We start from the raw sequence: 23,158 nt of genomic DNA, 5'->3' as shown, positions 1-23,158 counted from the left end.
GCACAGGCTCCAGACGCGCAGGCTCAGTAGGTGTGGCTCACGGGCCCAGTTGCTCTGCAGCATGTGGGATCCTCCCAGACCAGTGCTCGAACCTGTGTCCCCTGCATTAGCAGGCAGATTCTCAACCACTGCGCCACCACGGAAGCCCCCAAGTATCCTTTTAATATGTAAACTGTCACACTGCATCCACTCTTTCAGAAAAGTAACTCTTACACCCTAACTCGTTCTGTTTGTTTTCTTGGGAGATATAACCGTCTGTTCCCCTAAGGATATAAATTGACCTGAAGTGTACTGCTTTGCACATTGCAGAATTCATCCAAATGAGACCAGAAAAGCGAGACTCTGTCATCCTCTCCCCAACGCTCCCTCCCCCGGAAGCACATGGCCACATTCCGGCGGGTTACGGGAACTTCCCTCGTGGCTCATCCCATGGTCAGAGTTCCCACTCGGTCCAAGGTTTGAAAGAGACCACAAATATACTCAAGAAATATAGATGCTATGCAAATGTGTGTTTGGAACATAAAACATCCAGTGGTCACAGTGCCATTTTTCCAGTTTCCTGTGCTATATTATGGCTACGGCCCATGGTTGAGTCTCTTATGGGCTTCAACAACTCATCCTGGATTCTCGTATTTAATTTTTTCCTCATGATCCTTTTCCAAAGTGTCCTGTGGTGGGGCGGAGGGAGCTACCTACCTCCCCCGGTGAAAATCTATAAAGCCCCTAAGTAAAAGTTTAAAATGATGCGTGAAAATTGAAAACGAGGAAGTCGGTGATGAGACGAGTGACCGTCCTGAATATCAACCTTTGCCTGCACGTCCCCGGACAATCAACTAGTAAAAGTGACAACAGGCAGAAAAGACACGCATAAAAGAGGGGTATGTAGAAATAACTGTGTGCTGTGAGCTCTGCGGACGTTACAGTGATTCCAAAGCTGACACAACGATCCCCTCCCTGGTCACCGATCTGAAGAGAGTCACCATTTGCACCACAGGGACCGCTCATCTGGTTCTAACTAACACACGACTCCCCAGTGGTTTTCACACGAAGCTCTAACCGAAGAACGCAAAACAGATGCGCGGCCGCGTGACAAGAGCCAAATCGTGAATAAGCCACTCGTAATCTGGCTTCTCTGCACTGAACATGAACAAAGGCTTAAGAGCGAGGCAATCGGCACCCAGTCTGGTCCCACACCATCGGAGAGGTCTGACTCCTGCGCCTCAAGAGTCACCAGCTGAGGCCTCCCTGCCCCACCGAACACCCTGCCTTGAGCCGGGCGAAGACGGGATGCCATTCGGCCTATAGAAGACCCTGGCAGTGTCCACATACCTCGATAATCCTGTCGTGAATTTGCAGGCCTCCGTCCTTGGCTGCAGGTCCACTGTCAACTATTTTGGAGACAAAGATCCCTTCACTGGACGATCCATCTTGGTTGTCCTTTGGGTTAAGAGAAACACACACATGAACGCTAGGCATTAAGTTGATCATGAAAATCAAGCTTACACTCTTAAAACAGTAATGGGTTCCTGCTGGTGGCACAAGTGGCAAGGGGGTAAAAGCCAGCTGTTTCCCCTGATTTCTGTTTTAAACGAAAAGTAACGTGATCAAATAAGTCAAGCCATACCAAAAGGTATAGTATGACAAGCCCCTGCCATCTCTAACCCACTGTCCTTCTACCCCTTCACTGCATGGAGTGGCAGTTTATCCATCCTTTCCAAGACATTTTAATGTATTTCTTTCTTTCTTACACACAGAAATGGGATTATGCTCCGCACGTTCTTGGGTGCCTGGTTGGAGATTCTTCACCATCAGGCCCACTGTCTACCTCACTCCCTTAAGTGACTGGACAGTAACCCCACACAGGGATAATCAGCACTGTTACAGCTGTTGCTCTTAGAGACTGGGTCACCTCTAATTCCTTTCTATCTGTATTCTGAAATATCTTTGCTAGTATATATCGGGGCAAATCCCTAGCAATGGAACTGCCGGGTCAAAGGGTACGTGTATTTGATAGACGTCACCAAACTATCCTTCAGAGAGCTTGTACTTACAGCTCATTAGACAGAGTGTATTCTCATATCCCCGCAAGCACAGAGTATTATAAAACCTTTAAATATCCAATAATCTGATGGTGAAAATAGGCGTTTGATCTTTGTTCTGATTTGCATCAGAAAAGCCCACCATGACCCCTCCCCCTTCCTAATAAATTCTGATCGCCAATCTTCTTGAATTCCTTTAGATCTTTCAAAGTCCGGACTGAAACTTTCTGGGAAAGAAGACAGCTCCATGCTCAAAGTCCTCCCTTTATCTAAAATCAAAAAGCTCCAACAAACTCATAAAAAAAAAAAAACCCTCACAGCTTGTTCATGAACTTCTTTCCAAATAGCACTGGGATGAATGCTCTCCAAGTGTGTGGATTAAATTTCTCGTGATTAACAGATGGATTTATAAATGCAATGGCAAAAGCATGTGTTGTTTCCAAACAAAAAGCATTTGGGAAGTAAGTTCAGGATGTTCCACAAAAACTCCAAAATCTACCATCATGGCAAGTTCCCTGACATAACGCCGTAAGATCTACTTCACTACTAATTTCTCTACATGCAAATACACCAAATTCCATTAGTTAAAAAATAATTATGAAAATACAACATTTTCCTCTTTAAACTGCAAAACAAAAACAAATCTATATTCTAAAGAAGGAGAGACATGGCTTTAAAGTGGTTCCATCTACCCCATGAAGTGTAACATCAGTGTCCAAGGGTGGGAAAATGCACATTCTCCACCTCTTCTCTCCCCTCCCTCCCCCGCTTCTCACAAAGACACACAGACACACTATATAATGTTATAGATATGATTCAAAAGACACCAAAATCACAAGCAAAAATGAACCTTAAGTGTTCTTCCCAACATTTATCCCCACAAGACAAAGATAAGTCTCTCACTGCCATCTGGATTCTATCAACACTCTTCCAAGACAGAAGGGTCTGCAAGTCTGTGGGTGTCGTGCTGGATCAACCGGCCCCCAAAGGCACCCCTGGCCAGCATCACAGCACTCCGCTCAGGCCTTCACTGTCTGCATTTCTACGAGCCTCCTTTCTCTCTCACAGCCACTACTAATGATGCACGACTCCCAAGGCATCTGTGTAGCTCCCTACGTGCCTATATCAGATACAAAGCAGTGCAACAGCTTCTATTTACTGAACACACATTAGGTACCAAGTACGTAGTGAGCGTACTTTGTCCGCCATTTAATCCTCATAATAACCACAACTGGTATGTAATATTATTATCCATTTCATAGATGGAAAAAATCTGAGACAGAGAGGTTAAGTAACCTACTTAAGATCACACAGCTAAAAAGTGGCATAGGTCACTTTCAAACTAAGGATAGGTTGATTCTCTTATACAAGCTCTAAGTGCAGTGCTGTCTCCCATTGAGAAAAGTCTCAAAAATACACATGAATTCCAACATTCCAGGCTATGGGAATATTCCACTAGAGGAACCTGAAGAGTCTCAATGGACCACAAAGGATTTATGGACAAGCTTGAGCTCCCTAAGGGATGATGTCAATATATCAAATGAAAACGGATCTGTGTTTACTCTGATTTAACTGTTTTGCATTTCTTGGCTGGGGAGGAAGGGGGGAAAAAGGGGATGGGATTTGGGCTTTGGCTTGTTTTGCAGAAAAATACATCGTACACAAGTCATTTTTCTTAAGGAGCGTCAGAAAGTCCAAGCAAAAATCAGAGAGGAACAGGCAAGAGCAAACACCACAACTGAGCTTAAATAAAGACAGTGGTAGGGGATGGTAACAGAATTCAAAAAATACAGAAAGCACAAAATAAAAAAAAAACCAGTCAAGCCCATCCCTGATAGCGAGACTTTTCTCTTGAGAGCCATCTCTTTAGTCTTTGTTTGTTGGCTCCTCTCCTAACACATTTTAAGGTAGAGCTATGCACCAAGGTGAACCAAGATGAATTAGGATTTGTTTGCTTTTGTTGGCTTGAGAAACAAAAAAATGAAAGGGACTGTTTTCATCCCAGGGGTGCCTGACAATGAAGTATATTTGCCAAAGGCTGAAGGTAAAGGTCTGATACACCAGACTGGGGGCTGTTTCTTTAGGGATACGAGCACTCATGAATGGGTGATACGATTTTGCTAAGAGCATCACGTACTGCATCATGCAATGAAAAGCCTTATGTCAGAGCCCCCGGCTGCGCTTATGTCACAACCCAACCAAGCATCCAACACAGGAATTCCTTGGGAAACACATACGTCATTCACACAGCGTTCTACTTCCAGTAACTGACAATGAGTGCGCATTGTTGCTTATGCTGGCTTTTTAGCATGTTCTCAATGACCTGCCAGATTTCCAGGCAACAGTGAAGAATCCATTTAGGTTTCCCTTTGCTGTTTCTGCTAATCAGGACAAGTTTTTAAAAACACAACGGTAAACACATGCATATGGAATTCAATCTTCCTCCCCAGGGCCATGCATGGAGTTCTTGCAAAAAGACCACATAAACTGAGAACGCTTTTGAACGCTACAAAATTGAGTCTGGTTTGTGCTTAAATCACTTTTTTTAAAGGAAAAAGAAAATGACCTAAAACATGTTCTTTGGTAAGTCTGAGAAAAAAAAAAAACAACAACTGCATTCTAGTGAGGCTGGAAGCATCCCTTCACCCCTGGGGAGGTGCAGAAACTAAACACCATCTTTTCGGGCTTTCCCATAGTCGGCTGTCCAACAATTGTCAAGCCATAGGCTTGCCTCTCCATTTCAGGCATTTTGCAAACATCAGGCTCCCTTCTTCTATATACGCTTTGGTGTGTGCAGAAGAGATCTTCCTAGTTTGGGCGCTTTTGGCTGCAGAAACTTCTAAAACATCTAAAAGTGAAATGCATCTTCGTTTACGGTAGTTGTTTCTTAAAACTAGTAATGATGGGTATGGAGAGGAGGAATAAAAATTATGAACAAAAACCAAGTACAGGGCTTCCCTGGTGGCACAGTGGTTGAGAGTCCGCCTGCCGATGCAGGGGATGAGGGTTTGTGCCCCAGTCCGGGAAGATCCCACATGCTGCGGAGCGGCTGGGCCCATGAGCCATGGCCGCTGAGCCTGCGCGTCCGGAGCCTGTGCTCCGCAACGGGAGAGGCCAGAACAGTGAGAGGCCCGCCTACCGCAAAAAAAAAAACAAAAAAACAAAAAACAAGTACAGTCAACTCTCTGTTATTTGTGCCAAACGGCAAAAGACGTTCTTGATGGTAAGTTGGAGAACTTGGGTCCGTCCGGTCCTGGTGTTTCCTAGGGACAACTACTGAGCCAGTCAAGCCCCAGTTGGCTCCCTCACGCCCTCCCAGAGCTGGAGAGCCTGACCCCTGGCAGCAAGAACTGAATCAGAGTAGCAGCGGGACATGCCATCTAGGATCCGAGTCAACTGGAAAAAGGGGAAAGTGAAAAGTCCCAGCCTGACACAGTGTTAGTTTCCTTTTTTTTTTTTTTTAAATGGGTGTCAGGAAAACCCTGCTGGGATTTTTGTTTTTTATAAATTTATTTTATTTATTTATTTTTGGCTGCGTTGGGTCTTTGTTGCTGCGCACGGGCTTTCTCTAGTTGCAGCGAGCGGGGGGCTACGCTTCGTTGCGGTGCGCGGGCTTCTCATTGCGGTGGCTTCTCTTGCTGCGGAGCACAGGCTCTAGGCACGTGGGCTTCAGTAGCTGTGGCACGCGGGCTCCAGTAGCTGTGGCACGCGGGCTCAACAGCTGTGGCTCACGGGCTCTACAGCGCAGGCTCGGTAGTTGTGGCGCAAGGGCTTAGTTGCCCCGCGGCATGTGGGATCCTCCCGGACCAGGGCTCAAACCCACGTCCCCTGCATTGGCAGGCGGATTCCTAACCAGTGCACCACCAGGGAAGCCCACAATGTTAGTTTCTTAAGAAACCCCTCGAGACGATGGGAGGAACACAAGGGTGTGTGCACAGTGCTGGGGCCCAGCCAAGTGGGACCGGCCCCTACCCCTGCCCACCTTCGTTCTCCTCATTGTCTAGAAGTGTGCTTTTTTAAGTATGTTTTATAAGGCAGATAATGTATTAGTTCATCATTTTAATGACTACGTATCACCTACAGCTAAGCTGTCACTTCTTGCAATAAACGGTGTGGAAGTTTCTTGCAAGAAAATGTGGCCTTGGCTAAAAGCAAAGGGAATTTAATCATAACCCGCCTCTGCTTCTCCAGCCTCCTTCTGACCACTTCCTGCCACCCCTCAACTCTGTTCCTGTCCTTGTCTGGGCTTCCCTGGGTCCGTCCACTTTCTTTTAGCTCAGTGGTCTTCAAAGATGGGTACTTGCAATGCAACACATTGGAATGACAAAAAAGCATTTTAAAAATCATATTCATATTTTAACTTCATAATTTAAAATGACTCTTTTGCATGTAACTTTTATAAGACAGGTAACATTGGTTCAGTAGTCAATATATTTATAATCTGTAGCTAACTAAATATGCTCAATATATATATATTTTTTTACAGTTAAGACTGCTCAACTAAACATATTATATATGGACCCTCTGATCCAGCAAACTCCTACTTATCCTTCAGAACCCAGCTCCAATGGCCCTGCCCCAGGAGGCCTCCTTCCCTATGGTTAATGGCCCCCCCCCACTGCACTGCCCCCAGGCATCTTTAGCGGGACCCGGGCACAGCCTGTATCAGTGAGAACAGTGCTTTCCTCTCCTAACTCATCAGTTCCTCCCTCTGGACTTGAGCTCCAAGAAGGAGGGGGCAAACATTAACCACAGCTGGATGGCTGACATCTTCTTATCCTTTAGGATTCGTCTTAATATCCCTTCTTCTCTTTCCTGATTACTCTAGCCAATGATGGCCATTGCTCCTCGGTAGCTACCACATGCCATCCTCCCACTTTTTACCCTTCATTGTACTTCTCCCATCTGTAATTACTGTATTTCCTTGTTTCCTACCCAATATCACCCAGGACATAAACTCAATGACCACAGGGACCCAGTCTCCCTGGCCAGTATCTCCAAGCCCCTAGCAAACAGCCTGTGTTCAATACTTATTTGTTGAATGAGTGAATCTGATTTTCTTTTCCCTTCCCTTGACAATTTTCCTTCAAAGCTAACAAACAAGGAAAGGGTCAGCCCAAAAAAAGAGCAAGAGATGACACATACTCGGGCAATCCAGCGTGAAAGGTGAGATCCAAAGACACATCCTCTGCCCGCCCCCCCGAGCCCTCTTAGCAGACATTTTCTTTGCAATTAAATTGACAGATTTGAATTCAGTCTCTCCTTGCTGGAGGAGAGGATCATGATGAATGGGGTGAACAGTTCCCGAGGGAAGAAAGAGCATGGGATGCACTATGCCACAAATGGGGGAACTGCCCCTGATTGATGAAGGGCAGACAGAGCAGAAGCCCCGATCACATGGCCAGTCTCAGAGCCCCCAGTCTAGCAAAGTCACTCCGTCCAACTGCACACGTCTCACGCGACGTGCCTCAGCTCAACTGCTACCCAACCAGACACGCATCCCCAAAGCTCAACAGCTAAGATGAGCTATTGTATGACTAGGACAATGCTACATTAGGAGACCACAATGAAATAAAAATCCCCCAAACGGAATCACCTCGCTGTACAGCTGAAACTAACACAACATTGTAAATCAACTATGCTTCAATAAAAAAATAAGATAATAAAAATCCCTGAGCGTGAAGATGTTAGATACACAATTAACTCTAATAAGAGCAGAATGAAGTGACCAAGGTCTCCTACCCCTCGCCCCCCAAACCCTGACCCCTCTTCCAGCTGCATGAGGGACAAGAAAAACCCATTTCAGCAATTAACATACCACACACGGCCGGCCACCGATAATATTGAATCCCAGGGAGCCGGAGTCCCGATGCAGGACAAGAGTCAGGCTTTTTGTTTCTTCACCCTGCACGGAACAAATGAGTTCAAAATTTTATTTACAAACAGTGAAAAAAATGGGAGGAATTTTCTTTCTATCTAAGTGGACTCATGGGCTGCTGAGCGTTAAAAATCCTATGTCTCTAGGGAAGTTTAACCAGGGAGAACTTTGGGGGCCCATGATGAAACTCTGTCCTGTGCTGAAGAGGTTACAAACATTTCTTGACACCATCTAACCCTGGAGCGATCACTTAAGAACATGTGGAGATGTCCAGACACGTGTAATGAATATTTTCTCTCAGTGACACCTTGGTCTGCAAACGCCATCTTTCCTATGGCCAGCCCAGCGCAAGCTGGCTGTCTAGATGACTACTGTCTGTCTGTTTCTCAACCACTGTCAACAGCAGCATTCACGTTATGTCGTGAAAGGTTCCAACAGCAATCCCCTCGGAAGTCTGTGTGCACGTACGGCCCATCAGTAGTCATCTGTGTTTGGAAGACTTGGGGGGAAAATGGCTCTTGAAAAGTCAGATGCAAACATGGGTGGGAAAAAGAAAAATCCTGAATCTTACTGAAAAGGGGGGAGGGGGCATTTTCACAAAGTAATGACTGTCCAGTCCTGAGGGGATGCAGAGTGCTCAACAGAAAACACTCTGTTTAAGGTGGGGGGGGGTGTCCACGTGAGCCCCCTTAAATCAACCAAGCAGAAATGGCCTCAGCAGGTCTCAGAGGCGCAACGTTCAACAGTCAAACAGGATGGAGATGCCAGGGCACCCCAACCAACACGCTCAAGTAACAGATAGATAAATAAAAATAGATTTAACCTTCTGTGCAAACTATCACTTAATAGGCTTAGACATAAATATTAAACTTGCTGAAACACCTCTGAAACAGTTCCAACTACCTGAATGGTATGCAAAACTCCACATGTACTGGCTATAAATTTACAATTGCTTCACTCCTGTTTTCTGTTTAAACAGGGTATCATTTAAATGCGGTACTGTTTTTCACGCTTCTCAAAAACAGCACTGACAGCTCATCACAAAGAGGTTTTATTCTGCTATTTATTGCTTCCTGATGAAACCTGCGCTTTCTATTTCTGCTGGGGAAACAAATGGCAACATGCGAATGACATGAATGCAAATATCTTATTCGACCTCCACGGTGGCAAAGAAATCCACTCTTGCCAACTGTGCAGTGCCCAGTGGTTTTTCTGGAGCACTGCTTCATTTATTGCTATAGCTGTCAATGTAAAACACTGTTCCATATTTGGCGAGGAAAACTGTATGTAACACAGCCACACACACACACTAAAGACTAATGGGTCTCAGGGACTTCCCTGGTGGTCCAGTGGTCAAGAATCCATGCTCCCAATTCAGGGGGCACAGGTTCAACCCCTGTTCAGGGAACTAAGATCCCACATGCCGGGCAGGGCACGACCTAAGACATTAAATAAATAATTAATTAATTAATAAAGATTAAAGTTTCTAAAAAAAAACCTAACGGGTCTTAATGTGTAAAACTATCTGCAAGCGCTTAAAGTTCTTAGCAACAACGGCTCTTTCTCATGACTAGTTCATGTATAGCAGAATTCAAAATATTTTCAAAAATGCCATAGAAGCTTTCGCATCAATTACTAAAACCCTGTAAAAAAAAATGATAATTTATTAGTAGAAAAAAGCAGTTTCTGATGAAAGAACTGGGTGTCCTATAAGAACACAACAAAATCTTCATTTCTGCAGCACCATTTACTCAATGCAGAAAATACAGTAGGTAAATATAAAAGAAGCGAGCCTCTATCGAGCTACTGTACTTTAACAAAAAAACAGCAGAGCCTCAGTCATGACAACCTATTTATGAACTTAAAAAAAAAAAAGTCCTATTCACAGCACCACCACCCAGAGCATCTATCAATGCTATCAAACTTTATTGTTCATTTGACCTGCAATAAGAGAAGAGGCAACAATATTCACTGCTGTTATGTTAAGGGAAAGAACTTCAGAATCACCCTAATAGTTTTGAGATGTAAATACAATGATGTGCAAACTGAAAGAGTTTATATCTCTCTGCCTTGGAAACGGAAAATGTTGCTAACTCCATTTCTTGCTTTGTTATCTTAGAGAGGTGAAAAAGTTAGACATACATGGGAATTTGAGAGAGTTATCATACATATCTTACATTTCTGGCTTTCATAACTAATCAAGGATAGACACTGTACAGTCACACAGTAATCCAAGGCAGATGTCTCTGGTTGAACAAGCTCAAATGATGCACAAAGGAGAATGCACAGCCAAATGATTAAAACAGACCAGTTTTAAATCGACTGTGACAACTATTTATTCTTCTAAAAAATGAAAGAAAAATAAAGAAATCTCATTGCACTGCATTAACAATGATAACAGCTAACCTTTATTGGCTCTTCATGTGCCAGAAATTATATTGAGCACTTAAGTGCTTTATTTTATTTAATAATCCAACCAATGTTATCAACTGGCACTATTACCACCCTCGTGATACAGGTGGGAAGACTGACCGAGAACAAGAAAGAAAGCTGTCCCTTGTCAAAGAGCTAGTAAGAGGTCAAGCTGGGATTTAAACCGATGATCTCCCATTCTAGACCTTAATTACTGTCTACACTAACTCCCTTTTCGCGTGGAACATAGAAAAGAGTGCCACGTAGACTAGCAACATATTTGGTCTCGCCTAAGATCGTTCCCTTGTTGGAGTTCCAAAAAGTTCCACAAAGGAACTCATCGTAGGAGGTCTTACCCAGGAAACCAGTTTCAGAACAGAACTCCAAACTCTTTAGTGAACTATTTATCTCCAGAAGACCCAACCTGAGATGCCCAAAGACACCTAGGTCTGGTCCCAAACTCAGAGATCTCTCTCCAGGGACAGTGGAGACCAACCGAGACGATGCCTGAAATAAGATTCCTCAGCCAAATAGCAATGTGCAAAGAACAATCAAGTTAACTGTCTACACCTCCTTGCCAGATGCAATCAATCCCAGGGAAGAAAGAAAGGAGGTTCTCCTTTTCTAGAAGTGTCTTGACCCAGTCTGTTGTCCAGGACAGAGAGACACAGGTTTTAGGTGACATTGCCTATTTTAGGACTAATTTACAGGACTGAGCCATCATGTGGAAGATTCAACACATGATACCGGGAGCAATGACAGAGAAGAGAAAAGCTCCGTCTGAGCCAAATTCCTTTCATTTCTCCATCTAATGATCGAAGGTCATTTCCTTTTCTCCGACACCCCGAGCTTGATCCTGATATCTCCTTTCCACTCCCCTTCTCACAAGCAACCTTAACTATCAATACTTTCATTGAATTTCTCATTCTTCAGAAGAAATAATAGAGAATTTAAACACCAGGCTTCACACAACACCACGTTTAACAGGTTAACCTTACTTCCTGCTTAATTATTTAACCTGTTCCTGGGTTCAAAATGCATCAGATCCAGGGCATTTAAATGAGTCTCATTCAATTATATCGCACTGAGTGAAGAGATGAACAAGTGGAATAAGGATAAAGGCTCTCATCAATACTGTGTTCCCGGCTGCTCACAGACATTATGTTAATAAGTGACACTGTTCATCCAAAGGAAAATTTAACCTATATTGCTGTGTTTTGGTAGTTTATCAGAACCCATGCTTTGAAGCTTTCTCAGTGGCTTGGTATAGTAAAAGAAGGGAATGAGGACTTCCCCGGTGGCGCAGTAGTTGAGAATCCGCCTGCCAATAATACAGGGGAAGTGTGTTCGAGCCCTGGTCCAAGAAGATCCCACCTGTCATGGAGCAACTAAGCCCATGCACCACAACTACTGAGCCTGCGCTCTAGAGCCCGTGAGCCACAACTACTGAAGCCTGCGTGCCGCAACTACCGAAGCCCGCGCGCCTAGAGCCCGTGCTCCACAACAAGAGAAGCCACGGCAATGAGAAGCCCGCACACCACAAGGAAGAGTAGCTCCTGCACGCCGCAACTAGAGAAAGCCCACGTGCAGCAACGAAGACCCAACACGGCCAATAAATAAATAAATAAAATTTTAAAAAATATATATACCAATTAAAAAAAAAGAAAGAGCTCTGTTTCACAAAAACAACTGAATAACCGTAGCATCGGCCTTGGGAGGCACGTATTATATCAATGCTCTACACCTGAGAAACTGAGGCTCCAGAAATGCATACACTTGCTGAAGATCACGTGGGTCCAAGAGGGAGGGGCAGGGTTGGAACCCAGGTCCACAGGACTCCAACACCCATGCTGTCCCTCCTGGGCTGGTAAACGTGTGTACCCTACCCCAAATTCCTTTGCCTAAAAAGACACGGCTTTCACATTAAAATGTCATGAAGGATTAGACATCTAATTAGCTTTGTAATCAGAGTTTTAAGCAAGGCTTCTTTGGACTATGCAATAACGGTGGCAAAGATCAGAGTATCTATTATACCCTGAAGGGTGTCATAAGAATACTATACCTTTGACAGGAACAGGGTGATGGTTAAGATCTTGGACTCCACAGAACCTGAGTTGAGTTTCCTCATTCTTAGAATGAGGATAATAATGGTTTCTTCTCGAAACATGAATGAGATAGACTATCACTGCCTAGTGCCCCCGTACAAGGCCTGGCCAATAGCAAGGGTTCCAAACACAAGCAGAGCACAGGGTGGGCCGGACGCTAGCACATCTCAGCAATGAGGCCATGGTGCTGTTTAACCACATAAATGACTCTGCTACAAAAATCTGGAAATGAAGAATGTCTAATCCTAAGTTAACTTAGTCTACAGCAAGTTTGGGAGAGCTGAGGCCTGAAGTTAAGGAAATAAAGACAGTTGTACATGCATCCCAACATCTGGCCATCTGATGGGAGCTATTACATCCACGTGCACGTTCCTCCTTTCCCCAAGTCCGGAAAAAGAGCAGCACATTCTTGGAGGACTGCACAAGTGCCAGGAGACAGAGTTTATCCTGGAGGTAGTGGGAGAGAGACATGATAAAGAACACGGGGGGAGCAGCTCGGCGTGGACCTTCGGGGGCACGGAGATGGCACGGGCAAAGGGTGCTGATCAGACGGCTGTGAGGCACGAGGAGGGGAAATCGGACACAGGACACCCCAGGCCTGGAGGGAGATGGCCCTGGGAGCAAAGGGGGTGGGGGAACAGATGGTGGCTCGCAACAGGACAGGAGAAACATCAAGTCCAAGGAAGTGTGGGCTTGGATATGGACAGTGGAGGGAGGAGTGTGGGGCACAGGATACCCAGGTATTTGCTGGGACACTTGGACACCTCCCAGTTCTATCGGATGAGTGAGTCTTGATGGGCTGGGAAGAAAACAAAAAGAAAACAAAAGAAACAACAAAAATGGAAATGAGATAGCACCTCCTTGGCAGCTTTTCCTAGAGCCACCCTCTTCCTGAATGGCAGGGTCTCTTCCCTTCCGGAGCCAGGACTCAGGAGGGAGAGGCGCTCTCACCAAGAGCCCGGGGTGGGGGATGGAGAAGGAAGATGCCTTCATATTCTGGAGTCCAGTGCCAGCACTGCCTTCTTGGGAGAAGGGGCACGAAGCTCTAACAGATGCTCAGCACCCTGTCTCTACCCCAGAATCCAAATCTAGCGGACAGTCAGGCCCCTAGTGAAGTGTAGGGTCTCCTTGGGAGATGCTTAGGTCTTTAGGATTGAGAAAGGGCAGAGAGAGAGTAACCCTGGAGAAGTGGGTGTGGCATGAGCCATCCACAGCCAGTAAGTTACAAGCAGAAATAGAAGCTCCAAGTTCAGGAACATACACTAGATTCTGCTTAAAATAAGCTTGGCTATCATATTCAAACATGTAACTACCCATCAGTGTTAAAATCACCCAATTTGTAATCTGCTCCATTCAAGGTCTAACTGGACAAGAATTTTGGGGGCGGGGGTGGCGGATAAAAGCCACAGCGAAAAAGCAGAACTCAAATGTACTTTGTCAAAAAGACACCTTATGGTGGCTGTTTTTAAGTCCAAGAATGCAAACTGTCTTCTATAGTAGAGTCCCTCTTCCTTTCAGCATCACTCTATCACTGTTCTCCTCTGCTCTGAACAATCCAGCCTCAGAAGCTTGGACGCCAGCCATCTCCTAAGCGGTGTGGCAGCCCCCAAAGTCCATCAGGCCGCTGTCAACGTGGATTCTTTCTAAAAACTCCTTTCCGCCCAGGGACGGGTATTCCTTGATTATTGCTGTTGTGGGACTTGTAGCCGAGAACGGGCTAGACTGGAAAGCTGCCAGGCGGGTTGTGAGAACTGTAATTGACTGACCACTAGTCTGTGTATCTGGGGTGACAACACCTCTCAGCCTCAGATTATGCAAAGCTCCCAGAGACTCGCACAGCTGGGAAACAGCTCTGTCTGTTGACTAGTGACAAGAGAGCGCAAAAATGTGGAGGGGCGGGGCTGGGGGGACCAGGAGGCAGAGATGGCTGCCAGAAATTCTGTCCTAAAGAGAATGGGGATGCCTTCTCTCCCTGCACCAAGATGTTTCTGTCCTCTTCGTTGGTCAAACTATGTTTTTAATGGGGAAGCAGCTTGGACCAAGCCCTCCCTGTAATTCCAACTTCAGTTCTAAAAGAAGGGATTCTTGGAGGAAGAACAGAAGGGGAAAACTGTTCAAGTCTAAGACTGAAGGCAGTCGTGGGAATGATGCTTGAAAATGAATTGGAAACGGATGAGACAGTCAACTGAAGTATTAGCAGCGTTTATCTGTCACCAGAATAGGTGCAGAGAGGATGAAAAGAGACAAAGGGCAAGGGAAACTGGCAGAAAGGAGCAAAAGTATAGCTTTTATGGAGCCATAATATCTACAGAACGGGATATATTCATCCACAGCCAAAGAAGATGTTTCTGAAAAATTACCTAAGACATTAAGATTGTCAGTGCTGCCCGAGGCCAAAAATATACACATATTTTAAATCTGCTGCTATATTTAGATAACCTAAGAAATCCCTCAGTCTCCTTCTCTATTTCCATGAGTTTGACTTCAAGTCTGTATCTCTCATTTTTATCATCCGCTCAGCTGTTTTTCTGGTGAACGCCCACAAGCGACGCTTTCACCAACACACGGACGACAACAAACCGAATCAAGGCGCTGCAGCATTTTCACGTTTCCACTTGACGGACTACAAGGTGATGTCAGTTTTTGAAATGGGATCATCCAATTACCCTGGAGCATTTTCTTGTCCAAATCGGCAACAAAGCAAAGGCCACCCAGCTGCGAAGTCCTACATTGTCACCTACAGGAAGGTGGGAGCTTGGCCTGGCCCATCCCTCTTTACCTTTGTTAACTGCAGTTGGACGACTATAAATTCAAGTAAACACACAGTAACCTCATCTTATTCGCGCCTTTAGCCTCCTCCTATACACCTTAGCTCAGAGTTGCTACCCAGATGCAGTGAACTTGACTTGAATATCCCTCTCTCACAAAGTTTCCAGCACTGACAAGCAGTCAGAGAAGAGAAAGACAGAGATTCTGGTCACCCAAGGGCATTCCATGGCTTGCAACGAGCCTGTAATCCTTCGAGTAAAAATCCCTTTCCTTCTTCTCTATTAAACCATCTCCAATTTCTAATGTTTCCTCAGTGATTTACTTGAAGAACATCCCTAAACCTATAGGTACTGAATAAACATTCACTTAATAAATGTTCAACAAATGCTTGGTAAGCCTTACTGTACACATTGCGTTCATCATCTAACCCTAATGCCAGTCCTATTAGCATTACCCCATTTTGGAGATGAGGCAATTAAGGCTTAGAGGAGGTTAGAAGATCCTCCCAGAGATGCTCAACAACAAGGCAGAAGGAGCACAGGAGCCCGGCTGTCACCAACTCCAGGGTCTGATACTCATCACACGACAGCTCAGTTCAGGGTACCCTGGAGCTGCTGGTGACACATCCAACCCTGACTCACAACCTTAAAGCGGCTTCACCCCCTTCCTGATCCACGTGCAGCAAAGACAGAGGGCACCTGAAAACAGCTTCCAGCAAAATTCTAGGGCTGACCCCTCTGCCCAGGAATCATTTCTGCACACCCGTCCCCCTCTGCCAGGGTAAAAGCTCATCCAACCACCCCTCCTGGAGAAGGGGCTGCTGCAGGGCCCACGTGCAGCTCCACCCCTTAGGCTCCCTGTAAACAGACATACAGGATAGGGGAGAAAGATGGACGCTCGGGTCCATCTGTTAGTTATTTTCTTTACAAGGGTAATCATTATGTTACACCACTTCCTTTTCTTATTGGAACAGGCTTATTAGAACACCATTAGCCTGGAGGGGACAGAGGTGACCCGCGGCTAAAAGCTTCGCTGAGCAAAGAACAGCAAGACGTGTTGTTTTCAAAGGCACAAGTGGGTGTCTGACTGATCCAGGGGTGAAAGCCGCTCAAGTTCCCCTTTGCACCCAGCGGTGCCTATCGCAGCGCCTGAAACGCAGTGTGTAAGCATGTGAGGAGCTGGACTGAAAGAACACATTCGGAAGCATTTCATTTACTTCCTACCATCAACCACTCTTTAACTTACTAGGTTCGAAATTAAGGAGACGAGGCGTGATTCCATCCAGGACACCACCTCTTTTCTCTTCTTTTTCTTCCCTTTCCCTTTCCCTCCCTTCCTTCTTTCCTTTCCTTCCTTCCTTCCTTCCTCTCTTTCTTCCTCTAACTCTCTTTTACAGGCAGAACCTGTTTTGTTTTATACTGCATGTATACTTTCAGACCTCTGAAAACAAGAATTACAGCGTGGGGTGAACACACCTCATCACCATGGACCTGAAGCCATCAGACCAACTAAACGGAGCCAGAAAATGATGCCGGGAAAGCTGTTTAATCTTTGGAGGCTCTCTTTTTCCATCTGTAATACGAAGGGTAATGGGCTGTGGGTACTAACCTCACAGGGTCTTCCTGAAGATGCACCCACATCTCTAACCTGCAGTGCTTGCACGTATAGTAAGAGTCCTTTGGAAACCCTGTATGAGACTTTGGAGGGGACTCTGCCCTAGGAGAAAATACTGTTCTTATTTTGGTAACAGCCTGGAGTCGGGTGCTGAGTTCAAATCTCAGCTCTACACTTAGAATCTGTGTAACTTCTGGCCTTAACCTAGCTGTTTGATAATGTTTTACAATCCTCCTCTCTTACCAAAAAAGAAAGGGGTCTACCAAATGAATAAGGCGGGGAAGCTAATGTGTGTACATACACAAGGCACCCTAAGTGTATGGCAGCCAGTTAAACTCAATGAATGTTACTTCCTTTCCTTTTAAGCTCCTTAGTCTACAGCCAACACAAAACCACCTTATAAATAGATTCTCTCACATCAAGTATTTTTACAGAGGAGCAAACATCATCTGTGAACTCAGAAAGAATCACTTACAGATAAACGGCAACAGAGTTCCCAATTCAAATTATTCGGTTATGAGCATTCAAGCCAGTGTAGCTGGGTAACATATTTGTAAGCCAAATCCTAATTTTCTTTATAAATCACTGAAATGAAATGGACACAGCAGCCCACAATTCCTTTAGCTGAACTGGGCTGTTCTGTAAGATACACCATGGAATGGCCACTTGCTGACACTTTTCAGAAACAGAAAAGACACTGAACTGTGAACATTCTAATAGATACATTTCAAACTGTGTGGACATCTGGAACACCTTTTCATACAATTGTCTATTAGATTCACTTATCTCCAGGAGTTCTGAAATGGACAAAATCGTTTCTGGGATTTGGGAGTTTACACAAATGGATGTGGGGAAACAAAAGCATGCCTCCCACAAACCTGGAAACAATTTTGTTAACTTGCAGGTCACGGAAAAACTCGTTCTTTTTTAAGAGTGCGCTAACAAGCTCACTCTTGGTTAGCAATCTGAAAAGTTTCGATGGCTGACAAGACAGCCCCTTCGATCTTGAATGTATTCACTGAACAAAGACATATCGAGAGTTCACAGGGTACATGGTAATCGAACTGGTGGCGGGATACGCAGCCCTGAAGAACACACACACGGTCCTTCCTTTATTGTCCTTCACAGACAATGAACAGCTCTTCCCATTTTTCAGTTACAGCTGTGACGAAGGCCATGCAGGCGGAGCACCAAGGTGAGAGTCTCAGGGCACCAGACCTAGTCTGTGAGGTCAGAGAGGGCTTCCCACAGGCAGTGATGCTTGAGCTGGGATGGGAAGGATAGAAAGGTTATCTAGTCAGGAGCAAACCCTAAGTGCTGACAGAAAGGCAGGGGCTAGAAGGGGAGAGTTGGAAAACTTGCCAGTTACCTAACAATGAGCAACTGGAAAGACTATTCCAAGGAGAAAAAAGAGCAAGTGCAAAGGCCCAGGGGCAAGAAGGAGCTCAGGGACATATTCACGGACCTGCCAGAAGCCAGTGAACCTGGGAAGAGAGACTAAAGGGGAGAAGAGTACAGGCAGGTGGAGGCCAGCAGGACCCAGAGTATGCTTGGCCTTATATCCACCCAAGAGGAACTCAAGGCAGAGCAAGGTTGAAAGAAGAGTGACATCAGATTTACGTTTCTAAGAAATGATTCCCAGCTCCAGGTAACTGGAGGGGAGCAGGAAAATACATAGAGGGAGCAGCTGTGATCTAGGCAAGAGATTATGGGGGTTGAGACCAAGGCTGATTTTTGTCCCACAGGGAACAAGGGCAGTGTCTGGAGCTATCTGTGACTGTCACGACGTGAGGCACGCTTCTGACATCTAGTAGGCAGAGGCCAGGGATGCCGCTACACATCCCATAATGCACACAATACCTTCCCCACAACCAAGAATTATTCACCCCAAGACTCAATAGTGCTGAGGTCAGGAAACGCTGACCCAGGTCATCATCATCTTTGGACCAAGGTCATCATCTGATGGGACTGGAGAGCAATGAACAGATTCAAGAAGTGTTTAAGAGATATAATCCACCTGATTTAATGACAGACTGGAAGTAGGGCTAAAAGAGCAGAAGCTATCAAGGCTGGGTCTCAAGTTTCTCAACAATTCCAAGGAAAGTTACACCCATAACTTTCTCTTTCCCAGAAAGCCAAACAAGTTTTTTTGCTGTGGAATGCCTTTGTTCTTAGAATCAGGTGGACAAGTCAGGGTAGGAAACTGAGGCTGGGAGCCCAACTCTTTAACATCCTCCAGCACAGCATCACCAAGTCTGCTGTAGCCCGGATGAGGCTTCAGACTGGTTCAAGAAGGCTTTCTGGACCATGTTACCTGTCATGTAACTGCTAGGCAGCCTGGGTTTTAGAACTTCACCCTGGTCTTTCAAAAAACGTTCAGGGGGCTTCCTTGGTGGCGCAGTGCTTGAGAGACTGCCTGCCGATGCAGGGGACGTGGGTTCGTGCCCTGGTCCGGGAGGATCCCACGTGCCACGGAGCGGCTGGGCCCGTGAGCCATGGCCGCTGAGCCTGCGCTCCGCAACGGGAGAGGCCACAGCAGTGAGAGGCCCGCGTACCGCAAAAAACAAAAAACAAAAAAAAAAAGAACCCCAAAATGTTCACAAGGGATGTTCAGACGATGATCTGTGTGAAGACCAACATGATCTATATCTGTACTTGAGCCCACACTCTTTGTCTAGCTGAGTAGCTACCTAAAATGTGATAGGTGGCCCAGCATGAACTGGTAGCTTGTTAGAAACGCAGAACCTCACGCCCCATACCAGCCCTGATGGATCAGAATCTCTAAGGGTAAGAATATGCGATTTAACAAGCTTTCCAGGTGATCCCAATCATGTGAAGGTTTGCGAAGACCTGTTCCAGCTCACCTTGTAGGGCAGGAGAAACAATGCCTAAGTAGGTCCAAACGCTAAATGCTCAGCTGGTATCAAAAGTCCGAAACCTTACATTATTTAAATAATGCCAGATTATTTTATGGAACAAGTTCTAGCTCTTGAAGAAAGGGTATGGAAAAATCTTCTGAGTCTTTCTTATCTACTTCAGCTTGTAACAGAGAGGTAAATGATAGGACTTTTAAAAAATATAATAAAAGTGTTGTGCATGCGAGTTTCCAAGCAATATAAATCCTTCTGCTTTTTAGAAGAGAATAAACAGTACCCAGCAGGAGCAGAGAGTCTGGCCAATGAAATAAACAAGTTCTTAAACAGCTTGCAGTGGGAGGGGTCCGTCTGGCAGGCGCTGGAACAGCAGAAGCTTTCCACAAGGGCCACTGAGGGTTAACCAAAAGGCAAAAGGAGGGAGCTTCCCCCTAAGGCCTGGGCTGGGACCAGCCAGGGTCTGAGGCCAGAAAAATGAACTAGTGCAGCTTTCAGGCCAGGCCATTCTTGGCTGTCCTCAGGCCCAGCAATGAAGTCCATAAAAGTCCCAAGCAGCGCTCCAACTCCAGAAGGAAACTCTCTCTGTAAGCTCAAAAAGCAACAACATCTTGTCCCTAAGCTTAATGCCCCTGATGAGCCAACTGACTCACCCAACAGAGCTTCAAAAACTTGCACAGTTTTGATTCAAGTATCATATTTTTGATTCCGAGACGGAGTTTACCCAAACACTCCAGAAAGAAAACAGAAAGGCAAGAAGAAATAATAAACTAGCTTCACAATGAATGATGTATAAACTCTGGGGGAGTGAATGGCTTATTTATAAATAAGCATCACTTAAAACTATGCAGGAAGTCCAGATGACAGCATAAACAGGAGAAACTCCGGAAACTCCTTCACCCCAAACCCCGGCGCCTGCTTGAAGACCCAGCTTTGCCCCTTCCTTTGGTGACTCGCAAGCTCACGCCAGTCTTTTGTACGCCTGTGCGGTCCTGGGTGAGCCTCAGAGCTGTAAATATTTGCCCTTCGCCCAGAGCCGGCCAGCTGCTGACAGACAGGCCAGGGGCCAGGATGGGGTGGAGGTGGGGAGGGGGGAGTCGGAAAACTGGCAGACCGGGTGTGCGCTGTGGAAGAGGGGGCTGGGAGAGGGCAGGGAGAGGCAAAGCACACAAGCAGACACAGGCCCCTGGGGGCCCCTCAGGCAAATACATTCCCCAGAATGGCAGCAGCAATGGCCCATGTCCCTCCCCAGGTGGTGAAAATGTGGCCTTTGCAATCAGGGAAATCTTGGTTCTCATCTTGTGACTGTGCCCCACTCAGAGTACAGGTGACAACACATGGAGACATTTCTGGTTGTCACCACTGGGCAGGGGGCGGTGCTACTGGTATCCAGTGGGTAGAGGCTAGGGATGCCGCTCAACATTTAACAATGCGGGCTTCTCTGGCGGCGCAGTGGCTGAGAATCTGCCTGCTAATGCAGGGGACACGGGTTCGAGCCCTGGCCTGGGAGGATCCCACATGCCGCGGAGCAACTAGGCCCGTGACCCACAACTACTGAGCCTGCGTGTCTGGAGCCTGCGCTCCGCAACAAGAGAGGCCGCGATAGTGAGAGGCCCGCGCACCGCGATGAAGAGTGGCCCCTGCCTGCCACAACTAGAGAAAGCCCTCACACAAAAACGAAGATGCAGCAGAGCAAAAATTAATTAATTAATAAAAACTCCTACCCCCAACATCAAAATATATACATATTTTTTTTTGACAATGCACGGGACTGCCTCCCATAACAAAGAATTTTGGGGCCCAAAATGTCAAAACACCCCAAGGTGGACAACTGAGGTAGAACCTGAATGCCAGCTCTGAACGAGTTCTATGACCTGAGCCTGCTTTCTCATCTCAGAGGATTAAATACGGAATGCCTCCAAAGTGCTTTGCCACAGTCTCTGGTACATAATAAACCCTCAGTAAATGGCACCTGTGGTTACATTGGGAGGCAACACGATAGTGCTCGCGAGCTTGGTCACCTGTGGGTTCAGAAACCAATTCTGGCACCTAGAAGCTGTGACTCAGGCATCTGACCGCGTCTCACTGGTCCTGAGTTTTCCTCACCTACAGAACGAGAAGCAACGTGCCTCCCTTACTTGATTACAAAGGAAACAGCTGAGAAGCAGAAGTGCTTAGAACGGGGCCTGGAGCAAAGCAAGCCTCCAGTAGTGGTGGCTGTTATAATTTCACCAACTCCCAGCACAAGGGGATGCCTTACAAGGGGAGGAGGTTAAAGATAAGTGCAGGGGATACTTGCTGAGCGTTGACTTTCCACCAGGCACCGTGCTAGATCCTTTTCACATGTTCTCTCCCTGAAGGGGGTAAACAAGCTATTTTACATTTAGGGAAACGGAGGCACCTGGAGGTTAAGCCACAACATGACTCAGCTGTTTAGCCAAGAGCCCAGATTGGAGAACAGTTCTAATTCCAGAGGCCTCACTGTCAATCATTACTTTGTATTTGGTGGCGGTTCCTTTACTGCTTTCTGGAATTCTTTCAATCCCTGGAGGAATACTACAGAAGGGGCCTGTGTTTCACCCCCCGTGTCACATCTCTAGGGCCACACTTTCCAACTTGAGGGAGCGTGAGCTGCTAGCTCAAGGTCAGCCGGCTAGTTGGCAGCAAAGCCCAGGTTGGAATCCAGCTTTTACTCCAGAGGCCTCTCCTCTGGCAGCCTCCTTAACTTAATCTACACGGGCTGTGGGCTCCCTTTATTCTTTCTGGAGCTCCTGAGGGTGCATGGATATAGCTCACGCCGTGTGTCAGTATCTTAGCCTGTGGGTCACGTGTACAGGAGCCATGTTTCCCAACCTCCAAAGAGGCTAAGCGACTTCCCCAGGATCACCCAGCTGGTCTGCAGCACAGCCTTTGCACACTTCTGACTCTGGAGCCACACTGATTCTTACTCTGCGCTGGTCGCGGATTCCTTTGAGTCTTTCCAGAACCCCTGAAGCTGCTGGAGCTATACTTCACCCTGAGTCTAATCTGTCAAAGGACCACAGTTCCCAAGTTTAGGCCGATTCCCCGACCTTGCTCACGGTGATCTATCTGGCAAGCAGTGTCAGAAGAGGGAGGCAGAGATGCTCCCGGGCAGCTCCCGGGACCCCAGTGCCCAAAGGGACTGGGAGGCGCCCCGGGGACCCAGGAGCCCGGCAGGGGGTCGGGGCGGGCGGCGGGTGCCTACCTTGCCGCCGGGCGGCGTGGCCACGCAGCGGCTGAGCGAGTCGAGGCGTGCGCTGTACTCGGTGAACTTCTTCTGGTAGCGCAGAGCGGTCATCTGCAGCTCCAGCTGGGCGGCGGCCAGCTGTGCCACCAGCGACTTCTCGCGCTTGCCCGCGCGCAGCGCCTCCTTCTTGAGCGCCTTGTGCAGCGCGCCCAGGCGGGCCTGCAGTGCGCCGTTGTGCGCCCGCAGGGCCCGCGCGCAGCAGT

General features: G+C 46.6%; 1 protein-coding gene across 1 annotated transcript in view; it reads right to left on the bottom strand.

Moving 5' to 3' along the window:
• The window catches only part of PDZRN3 (PDZ domain containing ring finger 3), a 243,599-nt gene that overhangs the window by 219,966 nt on the left and 475 nt on the right, over positions 1-23,158 (bottom strand). The window contains exons 1-3 of the mRNA XM_024747095.1: positions 22,914-23,158; positions 7,858-7,944; positions 1,330-1,437 (exon numbers count right to left, since the gene is read on the bottom strand). The exon at positions 22,914-23,158 is cut by the window's right edge and continues 475 nt beyond it. Of these exons, the coding sequence (XP_024602863.1) occupies positions 1,330-1,437; positions 7,858-7,944; positions 22,914-23,158 (440 nt within the window). The remainder of the gene's footprint in view (positions 1-1,329; positions 1,438-7,857; positions 7,945-22,913) is intronic.

The sequence above is a fragment of the Neophocaena asiaeorientalis genome, unplaced genomic scaffold, assembly GCF_003031525.2.
Source record: "Neophocaena asiaeorientalis asiaeorientalis breed wild unplaced genomic scaffold, Neophocaena_asiaeorientalis_V1.1 scaffold130, whole genome shotgun sequence".
NCBI classification, from domain to species: Eukaryota; Metazoa; Chordata; class Mammalia; order Artiodactyla; family Phocoenidae; genus Neophocaena; species Neophocaena asiaeorientalis.
Note: the sequence above shows the minus strand (reverse complement) of the source record. Positions and strands in the feature narration are given on the sequence as shown.